At 50.1% G+C, this 25,229-nt stretch overlaps 1 protein-coding gene across 2 annotated transcripts in view; it reads right to left on the bottom strand.

Moving 5' to 3' along the window:
* The window catches only part of TPRG1 (tumor protein p63 regulated 1), a 48,167-nt gene that overhangs the window by 4,651 nt on the left and 18,287 nt on the right, over positions 1 to 25,229 (bottom strand). For both annotated transcript variants that reach the window (XM_060274257.1, XM_060274258.1), the window contains one exon: positions 4,712 to 4,865. In XM_060274257.1, coding sequence (XP_060130240.1) covers positions 4,712 to 4,865 — 154 coding nt within the window. The remainder of the gene's footprint in view (positions 1 to 4,711; positions 4,866 to 25,229) is intronic.

Raw genomic sequence — 25,229 nt, 5'->3', positions numbered from 1 at the left:
AGGAAACCAAGCAATGCTTGGCCGTCTGCAGCAAATAACATTTGAAGCCCAATCCCTGCCATCTCGCTGCTGAGAATACCAAGGAACCAGGAATCTCCACTTGTCCTTCAACCACCCCTCTGCCACCTCCCCAAAGAACATTGTGTACCACACTGGAAATGTGCTGCAGGCTCATGGGGTGCATAAAAATCCTCTGAAAGTCTCAGGAGCTTTAGGAATCTTGTGCACACGAAATATGCTGGCTCGTTCTGCCCCCATTCAGAGATTGAGGATTAAAAGTGGTCAATGGCAGTGACTTCTAACACACCGACGCATCCTCAGAACCAGGGGAGCACAAAAGAGGTTGGGTTACACGCCAGGCAGGCAGGCAGGCAGGCCCTGTGGAGAGGTGCCAAAATATCGAGAGTAAACAGAGAGAGACACAACTCAGGAAGAAGTAGCTGCTGGTGGGTGTTTGGGGGAAAGAAAGCCATGTTGCTCATGATTAACCCCCCTGTTGCCTCTTCACGCAGGTTCACACACATCACTTCAGGGTCAACATGGAGATTGCAAGCTCCTCAGGGCAAAGAACTGTATTTCTGGAACTAAGCAATTAATGGATAGCGAGAATTGCCTGCTCAGTTCCAGGCCAGATGGGATGCTGAGCTGGAGTGGGTTGAGAAATTTGATTCTGTTCCCACTTAAAAGGCAAACCTACTCAGTTTCTAGTTACAGGTAGGTAGCCGTGTTGGTCTGCCATCGAAACAACATAGAAATAAAATAGAAAATTTCCTTCCAGTAACACCTTAGAGACCAACTAAGTTTGTCATTGGTATGAGCTTTCGTGTGCACTTAGTTGGTCTCTAAGGTGCTACTGGAAGGATTTATTTTATTTTATTTTATTTTAATTTTGTTTCTACTCACTTTCTGAAACAGTGCAGGAACCCAAACACAGCCCTCCTTGGAATCTGCACTTCTCTGAAACCCTCAATGCAGTCCTCCAATAAAGGAATTTGTGCAAAATGTATATGCCAGAGTGAAGCGTCACCAAAATGCACATATTGCTTAAGAAATAAATAAATGGCATACAAAATGCATGGTTTTAAGAGAGATTGCTTTGCAAAAAGGTATATATTAGGCAAAATTGCACTCACAAATCTGCACATTAGGAGAAATCTGGACAAAAATGCTAATAAATATTCATGAGAACAGAAAGGAAGGAAGGAAGGAAGGAAGGAAGGAAGGAAGGAAGGAAGGAAGGAAGGAAGGAAGGAAGAAAGAAAGCAAGCTGCTGTGGAAATAGGAACTGAAATTAAGGCTGAAAATAATGAGAAACCAAATTTGGCAGATTCGCCCATCCCTCTGCTTCGGGGCCCCTGAATGTCAAGAAGCAGGTGGGAATCTGCCCCCTTCATCTCAACCTTTACCACTCCCTCTGGGCCTTAATCAGGCCCAAAATATGTTTTCTTTCAGCTACGTTTCCTTCCACCACAGAAGCTGGAGTGTGAATGTTCAGAGAGGTCCCTTCCCTGAGCAGAAGGAATGCCATGGACATTCAATGCCACCACCCCTCGGCTGAGCCAGTTGCAGCCACAGGATTCCCTGCCATGACAATATAGCATTGCAATCAAGTTGCTTATCCCAACAAGATTAGCTGGAAGAACCGATTGCAGCCATTAGGGGCGTGGTGATGTAATTGGCCAAGATCCCTCAAGTGCGAAAGCAGCTCACCCTCCTCATGTACGCTGACATCACAGGTAAGTCACTGATTCGTCATCTGCAAATGCAACTCTTTGGAGACAGACAGGTGTCTCCAGCCACCATCCTGAATAGAAATGGGCTTGGGATTTTCCTTAGCCGTGCCGCCCACCAGGAAGTGATGCAAACGCCTCCTTGGGAAAGGAGAGGGTACTTTGGAATCCGAGTCATGCTACCTCGCCACACCCTAAAGTCCCAAACCAAATCCTATCCTTGGTGGATGGCTGCCTCAGCGCCTGCTCATCTTGAGACAGGGCCTTTCCGGGGCTGCTGCTGGATCGAGGGGTTCCCTCCCAGGAGAGCGGACTGGCTCCTTCCTTGGTTATCCTTCCACCGGCAGGCTGAGGCTGTCCTGCCCAGACAGGCCTTTGGAGACTAAAAGTGCAGAAGATGCTGATTGCTGGGCAGACAAATTGTAATGTAATTGCTGGTTCTGTTGTATTTTAACTTGTTTGTTCTTATTATTCTTTGCACAATGTTTCAAAAATGCCCTGTGTTGCCTTGAATCCCAACTTGGGAGAAACAACGGGGGGGGGGGATGCATTAAATAGAAAAACTAATAATTTATTCTCCCTACCACTCTCTTTTTCTGCAGTGAAGCTCTAAGTGGCTATAGCAAATCCCAGCTGGACTAAAGCTGATTTTGGAAAAAGGGGCAATAAAATCTAACCAGAATGGATTATTACAGGCCAGGCCTAGCTAGCAGCAGCTTATGAAGCCAAAATGTCTAGGCTGGGCTTAAACGTCAAGCTCCTGTATGGCTGCATCTGTTTGCTTCTGCTCTGCCTCCCAAGATCTCTGCTCCCCTGGTAGACTGTGTTATTGGCTTGCATGCTTTCTGGCGGGCTGCCCTATTGTGACCACATTTTGCTGCTGTAAAATCTAAAAGGCAGTTTTGGTGTGTTCGTGCCTCACATGCCGGCCCCTTTCCACTGGAGGTACATCTCTGCCTGTGTTTACTGCTGCAAGTATTATGGGATTGCTGAAAAGCGATTGCACCTGGAGCCCTTCAAATGAAAAGTTTGGGGCTGGGTGGACGACCTGAGAAGTCCGACCCACGTGCGGTTTCGCCCCTTGCTCTCCCAAGATGATCTCAGAGCCCACAAGCTCCCTCCCTCCTTGCCCTCGGAGTTTGTGGGATTCCTAGCAGCAACTTCATCTCTTGAAGCGTGAACGATTCCATTCTTGCCAAATCGGATGTTTTCCTGAAACCACTTGGGCGAGAAATCCACCCCGTCTCACTGAAGAAAAATAAAACCTCCTTTCTCTCCTTTTCCTTGCGCCCACGAGGGAGGGGTTTTTGAAAAAGGGACAACTTCCCAACACTCCCCAATGCTGAATTAAAGCACTCAGAGGTGAGGGCGCATCCCTTTGAACAAGCAAATCCACACTCCCTCTCTCGCTGTGTTTCCACAGGGGGCTCCAATTACTGAGATCCTTATGAGCAGGCAGATGGGGAGATAATTCGGGGAGGAGAAAATATTGTTTTGACCTGAACATGTGTGGTTTCAAATCGATGGCTGGGGAGCTTGTATTTCACGCTGTGGGGAGAGGGGGGGCATGTGCTGCTCACTTCCTGTTTACGTTAAGGCACCAGGAATCCATTATTGAATGATCTCCATTTCACGCCATGACATTTATCTGATGCCCACTGCGGCTACCGCAACCGCCCTCAAATACCTCCTGCATTGCTCCATTTTGACATTTATTTGGAGGGCTCAGTTGCCCATGCAAGTCTTCTTTAACCTGGGATTAACCGCAGGTGAAAAGAAAGGCTATTGGTGGCTGCCGGCCACAATTGCCACTAGCCACAATGACCACGGCTGGACGCAGCAATGCTTCCGGAGACCAGTTGTTGGAAGCCACAGGAGGAAAAGGACTCCTTCACTCAAATGCCCATTTGCTTGCTGGTTTCCCACAGGCCTCTGGTTGGCCATGTGAGAACAAGATTCTGGACTGGATGGGCCCTTGGTCTGATCCTGCATCAGGCTCTTCTTAAATTCTTAATGCGGGGAGAACTTTGGCTTGGTGAACATTTTTATGCAAATTTCTCAAACTGGGTATGTGACTGGAACATCCCTCGAAGTTCACACTTTCCTGCAATTTGTTGTGTAGTTCTCCAACAATTAACAAAGGAGTGCAAGAACGTGTCTATTAGGAAAAGTGTGTGTGTAAATCTCAGCGGAAACATAGCAACATACTATACCTGGGAAACTTGCTTGCAAAAATGTGTCCATCAGTCAGAGTTGCAAACAAAATGAGCATTTTGTATTTGTTTTAGTTTCTGATTACAATGAAAGGTGGTCTATACATTACCTTCATTTTTTTAAAAAAATAATGTAAATAGCAGACGGGTGCACTAATATGGGATGGCCTCTTTTAAAAAACCAAATGAATCACAAACTGATGTGAAAATGCTTAAGATTGGAAAAATGAGAAACCTAAATTGACAGATCCATCAGTCTCTAGTTATAGGTTGGTACCAATCCTCGGAGCTTAATTTTTAAGAAAAGCAGTCCATGGGAGCTGCAAATGGGAGTGGGGAATGGGTGCGTGGGGAGAGGGGCTTAACCCTCTCCCTGCCAGCCATTTCCCCACTCAGAATTGCCTTTCTCCAAGCTGCGCTACAAGGGAACGCTCTGTTATTTTATTTATTGCTACTGTTAACATTGGGGTGTCCACTTTGGAAGCTACTGGATTATACCCTTGGTATGTCAGGGAATACCCTGAAGATGAAGGTTGGGGAATGCAGCAGCAGCAGCAGACAGCTCAGATCAGTTCAGAAGAGGAAGAAGAGGGTTGTCTGTTTGTGTTGGCAAGATGGTGCTGCAATAAAAAGGACTATAAAACTATCAACGGCTCGTTGATTCTTATCAGTGAACTACTGAAGGGAGAGGGGGAACTCCCCTGCCTGACACAGTAATACTATTAGCCCAATCCATTTGATGTGCCCGCTTGACCCATTGCAGCCCACCTGGCAGATGGTGCTAAACCTCTGGTTGATGTTCTTCACCGGGTGCTCTGTGAAGGTCGTGTAAGGCATGTCGGTGGAGAAAGGGTTCCAGCGCACCAGGAGAGATGGTTCTCGCTGTTTGTCCCAGAAGATCCTCAGGCCTTCTCCCTCCCTCCTAGAAAGTGAAACATGTGGACAGGTGAGGAGGCGCTGTCTTTTACAGCAGACAGACCAAGGAGGGCAATTTGTTTGTTTGTTTCATTTATATACCACCTTTACTTTCCAAGAATCTCAAACTGGGGTACATGGTTGTTCTCTACCCACAATTCACCCTCAAAACAACCATGTGGATTAGGCTTTAGAGGTGGTAACTGGCCCCAGGTCACCCAGTGAGCTTCGTGGCTTGTTTGGGGATTCAAACCCTGATCTCCTAGGTCCTAGTCCAACACTCAAACCATCACGCCACAATGGCTTTCTTGTTCCATAGAATGAGGCCTGGAGAACTCTAGAGGAGGCACAAGAATCATAGAGCTGTATGGTTGGGATCCCGAGGGTCCTCTAGTCCAACCCCATGCAATACAAGAATCTCAGCTGAAGCATCCATGACAGATGGCCACCCAGCCTCTGCTGAAAAACCTTCAGTGAAGGAGAATCCACCACGTCTCGTGGGAGACTGTTCCACAGCTCTTACTATCAGAAAGTTCTTCCTGATGTTTAGTCGGAATCTCCTTTCTTGAAACTCGAAACCATTGGTTTGGGACCTACCCTCCAGAGCAGCAGAAAACAGAGGTCAAATGGCCACCTGTCCATCATTTCTTAGCTGAGATTCCTGCATTGCAGGGGGTTGGACTAGATGACCCTTGGGGATCCCTTCCAGCTCTACCATTCTATGAGGCTGAGAAGGGTGGAAAACAGAAGCACTGTGAGTTGTGAGTGTTTGGGGTGGATACAGGAACACACCAATTTTAAGGAACTAGACTCAACTGTTTATGATTCTCTCTATGTGTGCATTGTGGGGGGGGGAGGTTGCTTTTATTTTTTTAAAGTATTTGTAGGTACACTGAAACTAATGCTACTTTTTTATTTTTCTTAAGTAAAAGAGACAGATTAGAGGCTTGAAAAAAATGGGGGGGCAGGTTTCCCATTTCAGATGTAATTACTGTAAAAGCTCCCAAACACCTCTGCTGTGGGTGCCAAAACTCTGGCTTGGGTTTGTATTGTCTGAGAAATGAGCTAAATAAACCCTTATTTTGCTCCCTCCCCGAGACGATCCCACAAGCAGGCGCTCTTTGATGGCTTCCAAGTTCTGGAACACGAAAAGCAAAAAGCGTCTCAGGGACAAAACATTTCCCAAGCCCTGGTGTTTGGTTTTTTTCCATTCAGAAAGCACCTGGCTCAGAACATAAGTGGAAAAACAAAAACAAAGCACAGATTTCGTCTCCTGCCTCTTTGCCAATTTCCGATATTTAGTATTTTGATATTCAAGCTCCACCTCCGATTTTCTATCTAGCTAAGGAACATTAAACGAGCCTTCTGGTCAATGGCCCATCTAGTCCAGCATCCTGTTCTCACAGTGGCTGAACAGTTGCCCTTTCTGGGAAACCCACAAACACGATCCGGACACAAGAGCAATTCTTCCCTCCTGCGGTTTCCAGAAACTGCTAGCCAGAGGGATCGCTGCCTTGCCCTGACCAATTCTAGGTGGCCTCAAAAGAAGCCTAGCATCAAGATCAAGGGGAATAATAGTAGTACTGCTCTATTATGGAGTTCTGTGTCCAGTTCTGGGTACCACAATTTAAGAAGGATGGTGACAAGTTGGAATGTGTGCAGAGGAGGGTGACCAAGACGATCAAGGGTCTGGAAACCAAGCCGTACGAGGAACAGTTGAGGGAATGTTTAGCCTGGAAAAGAGGAGACTGAGAGGAGATGTGAGAGCCATCTTCAAATATCTCAAGGGCAGTCCCATGAAAGAGAGAGCAAGCATCTTTTCTGCTGGTGAGAAGAAAAGAGGTTCGGATGAACCCTTCGGAAGAATGACTGATGGCAAGAGCTGTTCAACAGCAGAACAACCTCCCTTAGAAGTTAGTGGGCTCTCCTTCCTTGGAGGTTTCTAAGCAGAGGCCTGATGGCCATCTGCCATAGATGCTGGGGAACAGGACACTGAAAGGAGATATGATAACCATCTTCAAAGATCAAAAGGGTTGTCACATGGAAGATAGAGCAAGCTTGCTTTCTGCTGCTCCAGAGGATAGGGTCCAATCCAATGGATTCCATTTACAAGAAAGGAGATTCTGACTATATTTCAAGAGCTGCTTGACAGTAGAACAGTCTCCCCTAGGAGTGGTGGACTCTCCTTCCTTGGAGGTTTTTAAGCAGAGGTTGGATGGCCATCTGTCATGGATGCTTTAGCTGAGATTCCTGCTTAGCCAACTCTACAACTCTAGGATTCCAGAATTCAGTTACAGTGGTACCTCTACTTACGAATTTAATGTGTTCCAAACACACATTTGTAAGTCGAAAAAAAAATGTAAGTCGAATCCCATAGGAATGCATTGGGAGAAAAAATTCATAAGTTGAAGCAACCCTATCTAAAAATTCGTTAAGTAGAAAAAAATCCTATCTAAACCGCATCCAAGATGGCGGACAGAGCTCCATTCCTAAGTAGAAACATTCGTAAGTAGAGTTATTCGTAAGTAGAGGTACCACTGTATTCTATTTTTCTATGAAAGGGTCAGGGAGGGAAAGGGGGGTGGATCAATTCTATGGTTCAGTGGTTAAATCGAAAATTAAAATGGCATCACCGGAGCAATAGGTTCACCAAGAACCCATTCCCTTCTCTCTTCAGATATTGCACTTTCCAGTCTTTTCCCCAAGTTCTCCCTATTGTCTTTTTTGCAAGCACCTTTTAATGAGGGTGAAAGAGGAGAGCGCAAAATATGGTCTGAAGCTCAACATCAAAAAAACCAAGATCATGGCCACTGGTCCCATCACCTCCTGGCAAATAGAAGGGGAAGAAATGGAGGCAGTGAGAGATTTTACTTTCTTGGGCTCCTTGATCACTGCAGATGGTGACAGCAGTCACGAAATTAAAAGACGCCTGCTTCTTGGGAGAAAAGCAATGACAAACCTAGACAGCATCTTAAAAAGCAGAGACATCACCTTGCCGACAAAGGTCCGTATAGTTAAAGCTATGGTTTTCCCAGTAGTGATGTATGGAAGTGAGAGCTGGACCATAAAGAAGGCTGATCGCCAAAGAATTGATGCTTATGAATTATGGTGCTGGAGGAGACTCTTGAGAGTCCCATGGACTGCTAGAAGATCAAACCTATCCATTCTTAAGGAAATCAGCCCTGAGTGCTCACTGGAAGGACAGATCGTGAAGCTGAGGCTCCAATACTTTGGCCACCTCATGAGAAGAGAAGAATCCTTGGAAAAGACCCTGATGTTGGGAAAGATTGAGGGCACTAGGAGAAGGGGATGACAGAGGACAAGAAGGTTGGACAGTGTTCTCAAAGCTACGAACATGAGTTTGACCAAACTGCGGGAGGCAGTGCAAGAAAGGAGTGCCTGGTGTGCTCTGGTCCATGGGGTCACAAAGATTCGGACACGACTAAATGACTAAACAACAACACCAGAGCAATAGGTTCACCAAGAACCCATTCCCTTCTCTCTTCAGATATTGCGCTTTCCAGTCTTTTCCCCAAGTTCTCCCTATTGTTTTTTTTTTGCAAGCACATTTCTTCCCTCACCCAGAGCTACAGGGGAGCATCCATTCTGATGACTAAAGGAGGACAACTGTGGCTCCCATCCTCTTTGTCTGCTTGAGTCTCTCCTCCCTGCAAACCTCAGAGAGGGAATTAAAAGGGTAGCCCCAGGCGGCACGCCAAGATTTACGAGGAAATGCAGACATGAATTCTTGCTCTGCAGGCTGGGCGTGGAAGCACAGCAAGGGGGAAGGGGGGAAAAACAAGCATGCAGGAAGAACCAGTGGCCCAAACCCTTCCTTTCCTCTATCAAAACCCACAAAGGCTTCTCTCCCCAGCAACGCAGGATGCTGCCCTCCATGCTTGTTTAAGTAGCGACCCAAAGGAAGTGAAAAGTTGGCACCTCAGAGGGCAAGTGGGCGCTGGTGGGTTTTGCTGACTGCATGACATCAGGGGAAGTTTCTTTCTTCCCTCCACAATAACAAGTCAGTCCCCTGAGAAGTTGGCACAGAGTCAGACAAAAACAAAATTTTGTGCCGCCGTCGTCCCCCCCCGAGTATTTACAATTCTATCCACGGGCCAGAGCTGTTCCAAACCCCAAAAAGCAGCTGCTGCCTTTTTGTGCTCCAGAGTTACATGGCAAAAGACCAAAAGCTTCCAAAAGGCAATTTAACTATCTGCTATCCAGCCTGTGCTGGAGGCTGGGGGGGGGGGGGAGAGAGAGAGGCTGCAGGGGGGACACGAACCCTTTGAACCGATGATCTGCAAGGACCACAAGAGGCAATTGCAGTGGTTCTCAAAGGAGAGGATGGCAAGGGGGCCAGGTAGACTTAAAGGCAAAGAAACATTTAAACATTTCAGCATAGCATAGCATAAAAAACATTTTTTTTAAAAAAATATACAACTGAAAACAGTATGCATGCCATGTCGCTCTTCAAGAGCATTGGCTATTCTACAGTTCTCCATGACATATTGTTGTGAGCAGAGATTTCCAGCTTGGACAAATATGGAAGATCAGAAAAGAGAAAGGCTTCTTTGTGTTACTGAGGAGAGGTGAATTTGTTTGACTCCAATTAGACCTACTATAAATGAGATTACCTGGCAAAAGCAAGTTCACACCTCTCATCGAGTTTATATAACAACTTAAGGAATGTATATAAGGGGCTCATTTATCATTATATTGGGGAAATTATTCGTCTTCTTGTGTAGCTGCATTGTTTTATACTTTCTGGGTGCCCCGTGATCATATTATAAAGAAGTTGTGTTCTAGGTTATAAATCAAGTACTGCTAGGAATTCTCCAAACCCCCCACCCCCCAGGCAATGTAATATATATTTCTTATTAATTTATTTTTAAAAATGGTGCAGCGTGAACATTTTTTTCTTCTGAAAGTGTGGCCCAGATAAAAAACTTTGAGAATCTCTGGTCTACACTAATGAAACTATGGAACTCGCTGCCACAGAAAACGGTGCTCATCACCAATTTGGATGGCTTTAAAAAGAAGATGGGGAGAATCCATGGAGGAGAGGGCTACTGAAGGCTACTTCAGAGCTGGAGTCAGCAAGGCTTCTGAAAATAAGTTGCTGGAAAACACAGGAGTGGAGAGAGGGCTCTTGTGCTCCGATTCTGCTTGTGGGATGCTGGACTAGATGGGCCTTCTTATGTAACCCTCTGCAGTGCATAACCACAGAAGCACAGATTTATAGAGTTGAAAGGGGCCACGGAGGTCATCTAGTACACCCCCTGCAATGCAGGAACCTTTAACCCAATGGCAGACTCGCACCCATGACCCTAAGATCAAGAGTCTCACGCTCTACCGACTGAGCTACCCCTCACAGCTGAAGAACCCCTGATGCTGGGGGTGGGGGCAGTTCTCCCCAGGCTCCCTCTCCTGCCTCTCGCTTCCCTTTTCTCATGCGCTGGTTCTGCCTTCCAGGGCGGTGCAACTCTGAGCGAGGCTGCAGAGGCTACGCCCTTGAAGCGACGCAGCCAAAGACCGGGATAATTACAGTGCTCGGCAGCCCAGTTTACAAGGCAGCCTAAGTGCCACCCCAAAATCAAAGTGGGAAATGGAGAGAGGGCTTTACTAGCGACTTAGTGAGATGTTATTCATGCTTTTGAAGAGCGTTTTCTTTCCTGAGAGAGGGAGGCAAAGCTAGAATTAATGGACCCTTAGGCCCAAAGTATCCTGGGCATGTCTAATTTCCCCTTCCCAATCTTCCTCCCATCCCTCCTGGAAGTTTATTTCTTCATGCAGCACACCATTGAACTATGGAACTCTCTCCCACAAGATGCACTGATGGCTATCAAACTAGATCGCTTGAAAAGAGGACTGGACAAATTCATGGAGGAGAGAGCTATCAGCCACTACAACCACATCATAGCTGGCCAGATGAAGGTGACCATCCAAGATTTCCCCTGAAAGAGACCTATGTCCAATTCCTGCCCTGGGCTTGGTTGTTGTTACTGCTGCTGCTCTTGTCAACCCTAAGGGCAGCGTTGCAGACAATGCCTTTTTGCGATAATCCCACCGGGATTTTCGAATCTCCTCTTTGTGTTCCTCTAATTACCCACATGGTTTCAGGAGATAAATCACTTAGGGAAAGCATTTCGAGCTGCGGGTTTGGGTGCTTCCTGCAATGAATCCCATTTGCCACAAAATGCTTTTAGGAGGACATTCTAATACGACACTTTAAGGCATGGGTAGGCAAACTAAGGCCCGGGGGCCGGATCCAGCCCAGTCACCTTCTAAATCCGGCCTGCGGACGGTCCGGGAATCAGCGTGTATTTACATGAGTAGAATGTGTCCTTTTATTTAAAATGCACCTCTGGGTTATTTGTGGGGCATAGGAATTCATTCATTCCCCCCCCCAATATATATATATATATAGTCCAGCCCCCCACAAGGTTTGGGGGATAGTGGACCGGCCCCCTGCTGAAAAAGTTTGCTGGTCCCTGCTTTAAGCAAACAAGCGGGTTTGGGAGTTAAGCAAGTGCGCAGCGACTACTGCTTAACATGAATCAGCGAGATCGGAGAGGGAAGTCAAGAGCTGTGGGTCCAAGAAGCATGTGTGTGTCGTGTGTCGTGTGTCGTGTGTGTGTGTGTTATTTGTCTATCTGGCCCAAGACACTTTGTAGCCCGAGGCAAAAGATAAGGTGGCAGTCTCTCCACATTCCATGCACAAAATCAGACTGTGTTAGCATCTGAATCTTACTTCAGATCTGCAAAGGCAGCCTCCTCCTCCTCCTCCTCACCAGAGAAGCCCTCCAGAGAAGCCCTCCTCTTTAGGGCAGGCCACATGACAGAGCCCCTGGTTCTGCCCTCCCAGTGCCTTCTCTCCTTCTCCCTGCTCCAGAGCACCCTTGTGTGAGGCGGTGGCAGCATCAGTCAGCCAAATGTCAGGGCAGTCCTGCCCTCCAAACCTTACACAAAACTAGGAGAGTTCATGACACTCATAGACAGGGGTGCAAGAAGCCATCAGGGCCTCTTCGGAGCTGGGTTTGCCGCACGCAGCTCTCTTTCAACTCCGCTGCAGTTTGGCTTCTGACATAAAAAGCTACCTTATCTGCCTTGCTGTCTCTCCTGTGGTGGAATTGTACACACTTAACTAATGAGCATCCTGCTCTTCCGTTCATCCCTATGCAAAGGAAACACTATGCAAATCTGGAGGGCATAATAAATGATGTAGAATCACAAAACTGTAGAACTGGAAGGGACTGTGAGGGTCGTCTAGTCCAACCCCCTGCAGTGCAAGAACCCTTTTGCACAACGTGGGGCTCGAAGCCACAACCCTGAAATTAAGAGTCTCATGCTCTACTGACTGACCTCTTGTTTGTGGATACGGATCAATGTTCATTCTGCATGTGGAACGAATGAGCAAATACTGGAAATTTTCGCTCCTATTTCAATTGGGATTCTCAGGCTTCCCAGTTTATAATCCACCTTAGATTTTGTGATTGGGGTGAGCAGATTCCCCCCTTCTGTTGTGCTGCTGTTCCCTGGCTTAGCTCTGCAACTTTCAAGGGATGCTGGTGGCGCTGTGGTCTAAATCACTGAGGCTCTTGGGCTTGCTGATCAGAAGGTCGGCGGTTCAAATCCCCACAACGGGGTGAGCTCCCGTTGCTCTGTCCCAGCTCCTGCCAACCTAGCAGTTCGAAAGCACACCAGCGCAAGTAGCTAAATAGGTACAGCTGTGACGGGAAGGTAAACGGCATTTCCGTGCGCTCAGGCTTCCCCCATGGTGTCCCGTTGCACCAGAAGCGGTTTAATCTTGCTGGCCACATGACCTGGAAAGCTGTCTGTGGACAAACGCTGGCTCTCTCAGCCTGAAAGCGAGATGAGCACCGCAACCCCATAGTCACCTAATAATAATAATAATAATAATAATAATAATAATAATAATAATGTATTATTTATACCCCGCCCACCTGCCTGGGTTTCCCCAGCCACTCTGGGCAGCTTACAACAGAAAAATAAAACACAGTGATCTATTAAACATTAAAAGCCTTCCTAAACAGGGCTGCCTTCAGATGTCTTCTAAAAGTCTGGTAGTTGTTTTTCTCTTTTACATCTGTTGGGAGGGCGTTCCACAGGGCGGGCGCCACTACCGAGAAGGCCCTCTGCCTCGTTCCCAGTAACTTGGCTTCTCGCAATGAGGGAACCGGCAGAAGGCCCTCGGTGCTGGACCTCAGTGTCCGGGCAGAATGATGGAGAGGGAGACGCTCCTTCAGGTATACTGGACCGAGGCCATTTAGGGCTTTAAAGGTCAGCACCAACACTTTGAATTGTGCTCGGAAACGTACTGGGAGCCAATGTAGATCTTTCAAGACCGGTGTTATGTGGTCTCGGTGGCTGCTCCCAGTCACCAGTCTAGCTGACGCATTCTGGATTAGTTGTAGTTTCCGGGTCACTTTCAAAGGGAGCCCCACATAGAGCACATTGCAGTAGTCCAAGCGGGAGATAACCAGAGCATGCACCACTCTGGCGAGACAGTCTGCGGGCAGGGAGGGTCTCAGCCTGCGTACCAGATGGAGCTGATAGATAGCTGCCCTGGACACAGAACTGACCTGCGCCTCCATGGACAGCTGTGAGTCCAGAATGACTCCCAGGCTGCACACCTGGTCCTTCAGGGGCACAGTTACCCCATTCAGGACCAGGGAGTCCTCCACACCCGCCCGCCTCCTGTCCCCCACAAACAGTACTTCTGTCTTGTCAGGATTCAATCTCAATCTGTTAGCCGCCATCCATCCTCCAACCGCCTCCAAGCACTCACACAGGACCTTCACCGCCTTCACTGGTTCTGATTTAAAAGAGAGGTAGAGCTGGGTATCATCAGCATACTGATGGACACCCAGCCCAAACCCCCTGATGATCTCTCCCAGTGGCTGCATATAGATGTTAAAAAGCATGGGGGAGAGGACAGAACCCTGAGGCACCCCACAAGTGAGACACCAGGGGTCTGAACACTCATCCCCCCCCCACTTTCTGAACACGGCCCAGGAGGAAGGACCGGAACCACTGTATAACAGTGCCCCCAGCTCCCAACCCCTCTAGACTGTCCAGAAGGATGTTATGGTCGATGGTGTCAAAAGCCGCTGAGAGATCCAGCAGAACTAGGAAACAGCTCTCACCTTTGTCCCTAGCCCGCCGGAGATCATCAACCAGTGCGACCAAGGCAGTTTCAGTCCCATGATGAGGCCTGAATCCCGACTGGAAGGGATCCAAATAGTCTGCTTCTTCCAGGCGTGCCTGGAGTTGTTCAGCAACCACTCACTCAATCACCTTGCCCAAGAATGGAAGATTTGAGACTGGGCGATAGTTAGCCATATTGGCCACATCTAAAGACGGTTTTTTAAGAATCGGTTTAATAACCCCTCTTTCAGCGGGTCTGGGAAGGCTCCCTCACAGAGAGAAGCATTCACCAACCCACAAAGTCCATCGCCCAGCCCTTCTCGGCTAGCTTTTTAAAGCCAGGATGGGCAAGGGTCAAGGAGACAGGTGGTTGGTTTCACTCGTCCAAGCAGCCTGTCCACATCCTCAGAGGAGGGCAACCAAAATGGTCAAAGGCCTGTAAACGATGCCTTATGAGGAACGGCTTAGGGAGCTGGGTATGTTTAGCCTGGAGAAGAGAAGGTTAAGGGGTGATATGATAGCCATGTTCAAATATATGAAAGGATGTCATATAGAGGAGGGAGAAAGGTTGTTTTCTGCTGCTCCAGAGAAGCAGACATGGAGCAATGGATTCAAACTACAAGAAAGAAGATTCCACCTAAACATTAGGAAGAACTTTCTGACAGTAGGAGCTGTTTGACAGTGGAATTTGCTGCCAAGAAGTGTGGTGGAGTCTCCTTCTTTGGAGGTCTTTAAGCAGAGGCTTGACAGCTCATATGTCAAGAATGCTTTGCTGGTGTTTCCTGCTCGACAGGGGGTTGGACTGGATGGCCCTTGTGGTCTCTTCCAACTCTGTGATTCTATGATTCTATGAAATTGATCCCTCGCAACTGGACGAGACAGACCTCCAGCACTCCCCCGCCCCGGCCCTGCGCCCACGGTGGAGTCTACCTCTTCCCGAATCTGAGCGACTTTATCTGCAAAATAAAGTTGACTGGACTTAACTGTCCAGGGATCCTTTACTTTTATCTTTTACCTCCATCTTTCAACCTGCTCTTTGATTTAACTCAGGGACATTCCTTAAGTGCGCATGTGCAGTTCGCTTTAGCTCTACGCTTTCTTTCTTTCTGTCCCATCCAGGCCAACAATGCACACAGGGAAGCGCTTGGTGAAACAGCCCCAAAGAGGAGCCTGGTGTGATGGCAGGGGAGAGGGAGGAGCTGATCCAACTGGAGATGTTCTGTCCCAGCTGCAGCTACCAGAAACCCAGTAGGGCCAATATTGCATAGAAGGTTTGTTGGTAGTTGTGAGGGACAAGGGATATCGCGAAGTCCCTCCCCTCCTGAGTTCAAGCCCGTCCCCGAGCAAAGGGGAAAGCAGGGAGAGCTCCGATTCCAGTGGGGAAGCAGGAAGTCGTGTCCGAGGCTCAGGCAAGGTAAAGGAGCCAGGGTCCCAGGTGGGACAGGAAGGGGCAAGTAAGGGGGGAAGACCCATCCCCCCAACTCCAGAATTACGCAGGAAGAGGAGGGGCAAGAGGATGGGTCTGCCAAAGCTTTTGTGTTGGAGAAAGACGCGCCAAAAGCCATTAGGAGGTTCTGAAACCGACTGACAACATCGCTCCGTGTAAATAGCAATGACTTGAGCACTGTAAATACGCAGCACCAATAAAAGAATAAAATGCAGAGCTGCGTAGCGTCGTTACTCTGAAGTAGTCCACTCCGGCCACTGTGACAGCAACCTCCTAATCATTTTTGGGCTACTTTGGAGTTGCCGGGATGAGCGTGTCCGAGGCGGAGAAGTGGCGGCAGATCGCTGAGCAAGCCCAGCTAGAACTGCAACAGCTGTCGCTGCAGGCGCAGGGAGAATTGAAGGCAGCTAAAGAGGAGACTAAGAAGGTCCAGGACGACCGGCTACAACTTGCGGAACAGGTGAGAGAGCTCCAGGAAAAAGAGCAGCATTTAAGGGCGGTGGCGGTAGACCTCCAAAACAAGCTGGATGCAGAGAAAAACAAGGCGGGAGGGGCTCCCCAAGTCCAAGTGCTGCCAGGAAGGAGAGCAGGGACCCTTGTAAGCAAGTTCAATGGAGACCCGAAGGAGTTTCAGGGCTTTGAGACTGAGATCGTGTATGCTCTTGAGCTGCACCAGAATGAGTTCCCCGATGATGAGCACAGAGTAGCGTTTATTGTGGAACATCTCACCGGAGCGGCCAGGGAGTGGCTAAGACCGTTAATCGCAACCAAGAATCCTTGCATGAAAAATGTCCAACAATTTCTAGAAGGTTTGAGGACGATGTATTCGTCCGATAGTCATTTGGACCAGACTAAGGAGGAACTGCATAATTTACGCCAAGGAAATATGACAGTTCGCGCATATTGGGCGAAATTCACCATGCTGGTGCACAGACTGGGGTGGGTTTTGGATTCGCCTCCCATGCAAGCTGCGTTTTACTTGGGTTTGAGCGAGGAGGTGAAGGATGAACTCTCGAGAGGTCCAAAGCCCAGTACTATGGATCAGCTGAGCAAAGCAGCTCTGGCGGTGGGGGTGAGGCAGGAATCCCGGTGGAACGACAAGCAAGCGACGCGCGCAAAGCGGGCTTGGTTCCCACGGTCGCAGGAGAAGCCACTCCCTCAACAACCCTTTCAAGCCACGCCTGGAGCCAGCCAGGACCAGGAGCCCATGCAGATTGATAGCGCGCGCGCGCGGGCTTTTCAAACCCCAGCGGCGCCAAGACGCAAGGAGGGAAGGGGCGGGAATTGCTTTCTCTGCAACTCACCCCAGCATCTCGTCAGGGACTGCCCACATCGCAGGGAGTGGCAAGGAAAGGCGGGAACGGTGGTACCCTCCCCCACTGACGCAGCACCACAGCAGGGAAACGGGAAAGCCTGGCTGCAGGAGACAAGGGGCAGCAGCCAGGCACGGTCAGCAGACAACAGCCCCAGCCCGCCCACCCGCACAGAGAGGTGCAGAGCCAGCCCACCCCTCCCAGAGCAGGAGTGGTTCTAGAAGTGACGCTCACGCTCCCAAATGGCTATCCCCTGACGGTCCTCGCCTTAATTGACAGTGGGGCGTCCGCCAACTTCTTCTCGAGAAGCTTTGCAGAAGAGCACCAAATCCAGCTTTTGCAGTTGGATTTTCCTCTGCACGTGGCAACCATTGACGGCAGGGAGCTGCTGGGAGGGGCCATCACACATCAAACCCCCCCCATGAGAATGACGGTGGGAAGGCACTCAGAGACACTGGCGTTCAACGTCACCACCATCTCAGACCCCCCCATCGTCTTGGGCATGAGCTGGCTGGCGCGCCACGACCCCTCCATCAGTTGGCACCAGAGGTGCATCACGTTTGGGTCAGACTTTTGTCTGGAACATTGCATGCAGCACCAACCAGGGGAGGGGCCTCCGATAGCCACGGTGGCCACCATGCATATCAAAGGGGGTGAGGCAATACCCAAGCAGTACTGGGACCTGCAGGAGGTCTTCAGCGAAGCGGAGTCCGACCACCTACCCCCGCACAGGCCTTTTGACTGCCAGATCAACCTGGTGCCAGGGGCGACGATACCCCCAGCCAAGCTGTACGCCATGTCAGACCAGGAGCTGGAGGATCTGCGCGCTTTCATCGACAAGAACCTCAAGCGGGGGTTCATCAGAGAAAGCAAGGCAGCAGGGGGCAGCCCGGTCTTCTGGGTGGACAAGAAAGACACGCAACAGCGCCGTCTTGTGGTGGACTTTAGACGGCTGAATTCGGTGACAGAGCCAGTGGCTTTCCCCATGCCCAGAGTGGATGATCTCCTGACAGCGGCACGCAGGGGCAAGATTTTCACCAAGCTGGACCTAAGGGGGGCGTACAACTTGATCAGGATCCGGGAAGGAGATGAATGGAAAACCACGATGTTCACGCCTCTGGGCTCTTTTGAATATCTGGTGATGCCCTTCGGTTTGCAAGGGGGCTCAGCATGCTTCCAGGCCTTCATGCACCACGTCCTGGGGTCCCTCCTCTTCAGGAAATGCTTGGTCTTCCTAGATGACATCCTTATCTACTCGAATGACCCAGTGCAGCATGTGAAAGATGTCAGAGAGGTGTTGCAACGCCTGAAGGAGAACCACCTGTATGTGAAGCTGGAGAAGTGCAAGTTTCACACCAAAGAGGTGGACTTCCTGGGCTACAAGCTGTCAGACAAGGGGCTGGCGATGGACAAGGACAAGGTGCAGGCCATCCTGGACTGGCACAGCCCCAGGACGCGCAAAGATGCCCAACGCCTACTAGGCTTCGCTAACTTCTACAGGAAGTTCATCAAGAACTTCTCTCGCGTTACGGCTCCCATCACGGACTGCCTGAGAGGCAAGCAGAAGTTCAAGTGGACACCAGAGGCGCAAGCAGCGTTCGAAAGCCTCAAGAGAGTGTTCGCCTCAGACCAAAACCTGTTCCATGTGGTGCAGGACGCGCCCCTACGCATTGAGACAGATGCTTCGGAAAAAGCTGTGGGCGCGATTTTGTTGCAACTGGACGCCAACAGGGAGTGGAGACCCTGTGCCTTCTTCTCCAGGAAGCTGACACAGCCTGAACGCAACTACACAGTGTTTGATAGGGAACTTCTCGCGATCTACGCTGCGTTCCAGCACTGGCGACACTTCCTGGTGGGCGCCAAGCACCCCATCCAGGTGTGCACAGACCACAAGAACCTGGAGTTCTGGAGAACTGCCAGGGTACTCAACCAGCGGCAGATACGGTGGGCAGAGTTCTTCTCGAACTTCAACTTCTCCATCCACTACATCCCGGGGGAGCAGAATGTCAGGGCGGATGCCCTCTCCCGCAAGCCAGAGTACATGGAGGAGGAGGCGCCACCAGCCCCAAGGCACATTTTCCCCCCGTCGGCATGGTCCTGCGGAGCAGCAGTGGTGAGCGAGGCAGAACTCACAGCACTGACGGCAGCGGATGAATTTGCCAACCGCATCTTCAGAGAACTGAGAGGGGGGAGGGAGCAGGCAAAAGACTTTGCAGAACGCAGAGGGCTGCTTTTCTACAAGGGTGCGCTGTACCTACCCACCACCCAGCTTCGACGTACGGTCCTCAAGCAGATGCACGACAACCCTACAGCGGGGCATTTTGGAAGGGACAAGACCACTCACCTAGTCATGAGACACTTCTGGTGGCCAGGGGTGCGGGAAGATGTTAGAGACTATGTAAGGGGCTGTACCACCTGCCAGCGGGCGAAGGTGGTCAGAGCAGCGCCACCAGGGTTGCTGGAGCCCTTAGCCACACCACACAGGCCGTGGGAAGTGGTGTCCATGGACTTCATCACAGATCTGCCTTCGTCCAGGGGTAAGACTGCAGTGTTGGTGGTGGTGGACCTCATGTCCAAAATGTGTCACTTTATACCGTGTGCCAGGGCAGTCTCGGCAGAAGAGACAGCCAAACTGTTTGTTGATCACATTTTCAGACTGCATGGATTACCTTTAAGGGTTATTTCGGATCGTGGCCGCCAATTTGTTTCCAGGTTCTGGCGGCGGCTCATGAACCTCCTGCAGGTGGAGGTCAGCTTGTCGACGGCTAGACACCCGCAGACCAACGGACAAGCGGAGAGGGTCAACGCCATTCTGCAGCAGTACCTGAGATGCTACGTCAGCCAGCGGCAAACGGACTGGGTGGATCGCTTGCCACTAGCAGAATTTGCCTACAACAATGCAGTGCACGTCTCCACAGGGGTGTCGCCTTTTAAGGCCAATTACGGGCGCGACCTCAGATCTTTCCCAGAGAGGGAGAGGGAGGAGGAGGAGGAGGAGGGCCCACAGGCTGAGGATTGGGCAGAGGAACTGGAGACGGTGCACCAGCAGCTCAGAGAACACTTGGAGAGGGCCAAGGAAGCGTACAAAAAGGGGGCAGATCGCCACAGGCGACAAGGGGAGGTCATCAGGGTGGGGGACAAGGTGTGGTTGTCCTCGGAGGGCCTTCCCACCAGAGGGAGGTGCAAAAAGCTGGCACCCAAAAGGCTGGGCCCCTTCACGGTCACGCAACAGGTAAACCCGGTGGCATACAGGCTGGCACTGCCAGAGGACATGAGGGTGCATCCAGTGTTTCATAGATCGCTGCTGTCGCCGTACAGGGAAAGCAGCAGGCTCCGAGACAGCGAACTAACCCCCGAGGGAGGGGGGGAGAGGGAAGGCAGGGAGCAACTCAATGAGGCCACGGCCATCCTGGATTCAAGGTGGGGGGTGGGGGGACTGGAGTACCTCATGGCATGGGAGGATGCTCCACCGTCCCAGAATGAATGGGTCCCAGCCACTCAGATACAGGAGGAATTCTTAGTGGAAGAATTTCACGCCCTCTTTCCCCACAGACCCAAGCCCTGGCACATGGAAAGGGAGGGGGAGGAGGAGGAGGCACGGGAGAGCAGCTCACCATGGCGCTGGGAAGCGGAGTTTGAGGAACCAGAGGATGAGGTATGGGTGTCACCGAGATCCACCCAGTCAGAGGAAGGAGCAGATTGGCAGAACGTTTTTACCCCCACCAGCTCAGACGCCACGGACTTTTTGGGATTCCCGTCCTCCCAGGCGGAAGGGGGGGGCTCGCAGGACTGGGGGGAGGTGTTCACACCAACGGGCTCGGAGAGCACCGAGTTTTTGGGCTTCCAGTCGTCACCGACACATGGGGGGGGCCTGGGGAGGGGTGAAGGAGAGCTTGGGAGGGGGGTGGATGTGAGGGACAAGGGATATCGCGAAGTCCCTCCCCTCCTGAGTTCAAGCCCGTCCCCGAGCAAAGGGGAAAGCAGGGAGAGCTCCGATTCCAGTGGGGAAGCAGGAAGTCGTGTCCGAGGCTCAGGCAAGGTAAAGGAGCCAGGGTCCCAGGTGGGACAGGAAGGGGCAAGTAAGGGGGGAAGACCCATCCCCCCAACTCCAGAATTACGCAGGAAGAGGAGGGGCAAGAGGATGGGTCTGCCAAAGCTTTTGTGTTGGAGAAAGACGCGCCAAAAGCCATTAGGAGGTTCTGAAACCGACTGACAACATCGCTCCGTGTAAATAGCAATGACTTGAGCACTGTAAATACGCAGCACCAATAAAAGAATAAAATGCAGAGCTGCGTAGCGTCGTTACTCTGAAGTAGTCCACTCCGGCCACTGTGACAGCAGTCATAAAAACATCAGAAGAGCCAGACTGGGTCAAAGGAGGGGGGAGGGCCTTTTAAAATTGCCCTCTGAGAGGTACAGAGAAAGTGACTGATTTGGCATTATCTGGCTGGGCTGGGCCGGCAGGAACACACCAAACCCCTGAAGGGGCAGAAAGCACACCCTAAATAATCAGCGTGACTCAGGTGCGAGGAGGGCATTTAACTAGATCATCCTTTCAGATCCTGGTTGGGTGTTTGTTTCTTATTTTAATTCTCAATCTGGAGGGCAGCAACGGGGAGGCTTGCAGCACCAAACCCACAAATTTGGCTCCCAGTGGCGTTTTCTCTTCCAACATGATGGCATCTGCTTTTCTCTGCTGGGAGACTCGCGCCAGATTGACAAGCAAGACCGGGCACGCTCCGAATGGCATCGCCAATCCAGAACGTCCCGGCTCCTCTCGTCCCTGCGCCCCGTCCAACAGAACAGATCCTTGAATCATCACAAAGTGGGGAGGAACAAAAAGAAAAAGCCAGCCAGCTCAGCCCCTTCCTCAACACACCAACCCGGGCTGTAATCGAAATGGAAACACAGAGAACCTCAGAAGAGCCTGCTGGATCAGGCTGAGGGCCCACCTTTACCAACATTCTGCCCTCACAGTGGCCAATCAGATGCCTCAATGGGAAATCTTCAGGATTCGAACACAACTCCCCACTCCTGTGGTTTTCGCCAAGTGGTGTTCAAAAGCCTTTCTGCGTCTGACCAGGGAGACACAGCATCAATGCCATCACAGCCATCAATGATATAAATCCACTACAAATGGTCTGTGGTCATTTCACTGACATGTTGCACAATACCCCCACAAAAACAATAAACCAGTCTGGAGGGCTCTAGCTTGAAAACTTCTAACCAAGTTGGGGGCTTCGCTCATGTCCTGCTTGTGGCCTTCCCAATGAGCCATCTGCCTGGCCACTGTGAGAATAGGCTGATGGATAGAATAGAATAGAATCTTAGAACAATGGAGTTGGAAGGGACCCTGAGGATCATCTAGTCCAACCCCCCCTGCAATGCAGGAATATGCAGCTGTCCCATAGGGGGATCGAACCCACAACCTTGGCATTATCAGCACCATGCTCTAACAACTGAACTAGGGATGTCTGGGCCTTTGCCCTAACAGCAACTTAAGAGGACTCTGCTGGATCAGGCCATAGGAAGCCCATCTCACCAAGCATCCTGTGACTGGTCAGATACCCTTCTGGGAAACCTGCAAGCAGAATTCGAGCCCAAGAGCCCCCTCCCCTCCTATGTCGCAGGAAACAGTGATGGCCATCAACTGGGATGGCTTTCAAAGAAGACCCAACAAGGACCATTACACTCATAGAGTGTAGTGGCATTTGCGGACGAGCCCAGGAAGAAATCTAGGAGGGGGTGGGCTGTTAGTCAGGATGAGTCACGGGGCGTGCCTTGAAGTTGATTGACAGGCAATTCTAATTTAACCAACACGTTGCTTTCATTTTCCCCATTCTTGGAAAAGTTTGCGAATTCCCCGCCCACCCTCCGCTGCATATAGGCTTAGTTGACACTGCTTGCCCGACTAGCGGGGGTTGCCTGTATTCAGGGACCCAGTAGGAATTTTGCCACTTGGCTGATTGGCTGTTGCCATTTGGTTTTTGCCTACTGTCAAGCAATTTGTCACAACTTGTTAGGTTGGCCGTTAGGCTTTGGTTAAATGGTATAGGAGGGGCATGGCTTAAAATGCCTACCCCCCTTATTTGCTCCTTATAGAAGTATTCCGTTAAAGGAATCCTGGGGCTCGGGGACTCTAGTCCATCATCCTGCCATAGGCAAGGATGGTGTGTCCATTACAGAGCCGAGCCTTGGGGAACACTCCTTGGGGGAAGGAGAGTGCCTGCGAACCGTACCTCCAATCCCTTGGGGTGTTTACTTGACTTACCAACCACTAGGTAAGTCGGAGCTGGTCCTGACCCAAATGGTCAGATGGAATTGGTCCTGCCCAACCGGGCAGATGGTATGGTCCTGACCCAATGGGGGTCAGATGGAAATGGTCCTGTCCCTTAGAGGGGACAGAAGGATTAACCAAAGCCTAAGCCAACACTCAGAATTAAAATTGTATTTTAAATAAAGTTGTGGCCAAAATAATGCCCCAAAACCAAACCTAAATTATTGTGTCAGTTGTGAGTTATTGGGATTTCTGGTGGGCTTTGTCACGCAAATTCATGGAGAGGGCTATTGATGGCTCTGGCAAGGATGGGCTCTGCTCTGCCTCCACGGACGGAGGCAGCTTCTGAATCCGTTTTTGGGAACCACGGGAGGCGAGAGCTGCTCTTGTGCTGGAATCCTGCTTTCTGGGTTCCTATTGGCGTATCTGGTCCTGCTCTGTGAGAACAGGAGGCCGAACTAGATGGGCCATTGGCCTGATCCAGCAGACTCTTCCTGTGCTCTTATGTTTGCATTGACCCCTGGCAGCAGCCCTCCTGGAGAAGCTGCCAAGGCTTGACCCTGGACCTTTTTGCATCCAAATAGGTCCTCTGTTCCCTAAGCTACAACCTCTTCTCATTGCTCAGGGCCGTCTTAGCATCTCAGGCGTGCCCATGAAGTCTTACACAATCTGAGAGTTGTCTCCACGCCAGCCCCAAATCTCTCGCAATGCTATACAGTGGAGTGGAAGACCTTGGGCCAGCGAGGGTTGGCTAGAGGAAGGACAGGAATCCTGTATCCCTTCCAGCAAGCGCAAGGACCTCGGCCAGCAAATTCTCCCCGGGCTTAGAATTTGTACTCTCTCCGGGGTGAATATTTAGAGCCCTCAAGGGCAGAGCAAGGAGAAAATGGTTTGACATGTTGCCTGGAAATAACCCTTGGGAGCGCATTCGTTCTCCTTGCGCGCACCCCCTCCCTTGGGGACATCCATCCCTCCTTTAGCCAGAGGGAAGACTGCCACCTGCTGAAGAAGAGAGTGAAACTCAGCCGCAGCCTTGCCTAATCCCCTGTCTAAAAAGCAGCAGGCACCCAGCCTTCTCAAGCACATGAGCTCACTAGCCAAGGGCATTTTGCCTCTCCCCAAACAGCATTGCCTCATCTGTGGAATAATGGGTGGTACAGACATCCCCAAACTCTTTGGCTTACAAACATCTCCATTCTGCCCCCCCCCACCCCCCCCACAAAAAGGATAGGTTATTCTCTCTGACATAAGCTTTCGGTACGTTTCCGAGCACAATTCAAAGTGTTGGTGCTGACCTTTAAAGCCCTAAACGGCCTCAGTCCAGTAGATCTGAAGGAGCGTCTCCACTCCCATCGTTCAGCCCGGACACTGAGGTCCAGCTCCGAGGGCCTTCTGGCGGTTCCCTCATTGCGAGAAGTGAGGGTACAGGGAACCAGGCAGAGGGCCTTCTCGGGGGTGGCACCCACCCTCCCAGCAGATGTCAAGGCAATAAGCAACTATTTTACTTTTAAAAGACAACTGAAGGCGGCCCTGTTTAGGGAAGTTTTTAATGTTTGATGCTGTATTGTTTTTAATATTCTGTTGGAAGCCGCCCAGAGTGGCTGGGGAAACCCAGCCAGATGGGCGGGGTATAAATAATAAATTATTATTATTATTATTATTATTATTATTATTATTATTATTATTATGTGAGCTGCCTGCAGCAAACACTCTCTTCTCAAACATGGCAAGTCCGCAACACGGGTACTCTCCTTGTTCAGAGGGTCTCCCCCTGCCCCAAACTAGGGTTTAATCTGCCATGGGGCATGTCATACATTTTGACTTCAAGCTGGGTCTTGGGAGGTAGAGAAAGAACCACAAAAATTATTCTAACCAGCTCCAAAGGACTTGTGTGGTGACCAAATCTAAGTTTTGGTTTTCTCTCATTTTCGTATTTCCCCGGTCTTAAGTTCACTTCTCTGCATCAGTTGGCTTTTTTTTTTTTAAGCAAACTCAATAGCACTTTAGTGCATATTTATGGTAATTGCGTGTATACAAGTTATGTATGATTGCTATATGCACCTTTTACAATGCAATTTCCCCTTATCTAATGCACTTTGCATGTCGGTTTCACTAATAGGTGCATTTATGTCCATGTTACTTGGCTGGAGAACTGCACTGCAAAAT

This window comes from Zootoca vivipara, chromosome 5 (genome assembly GCF_963506605.1).
Source record: "Zootoca vivipara chromosome 5, rZooViv1.1, whole genome shotgun sequence".
Lineage (NCBI taxonomy): Eukaryota > Metazoa > Chordata > Lepidosauria > Squamata > Lacertidae > Zootoca > Zootoca vivipara.
This window is presented reverse-complemented; position numbering and strand designations above follow the sequence as displayed.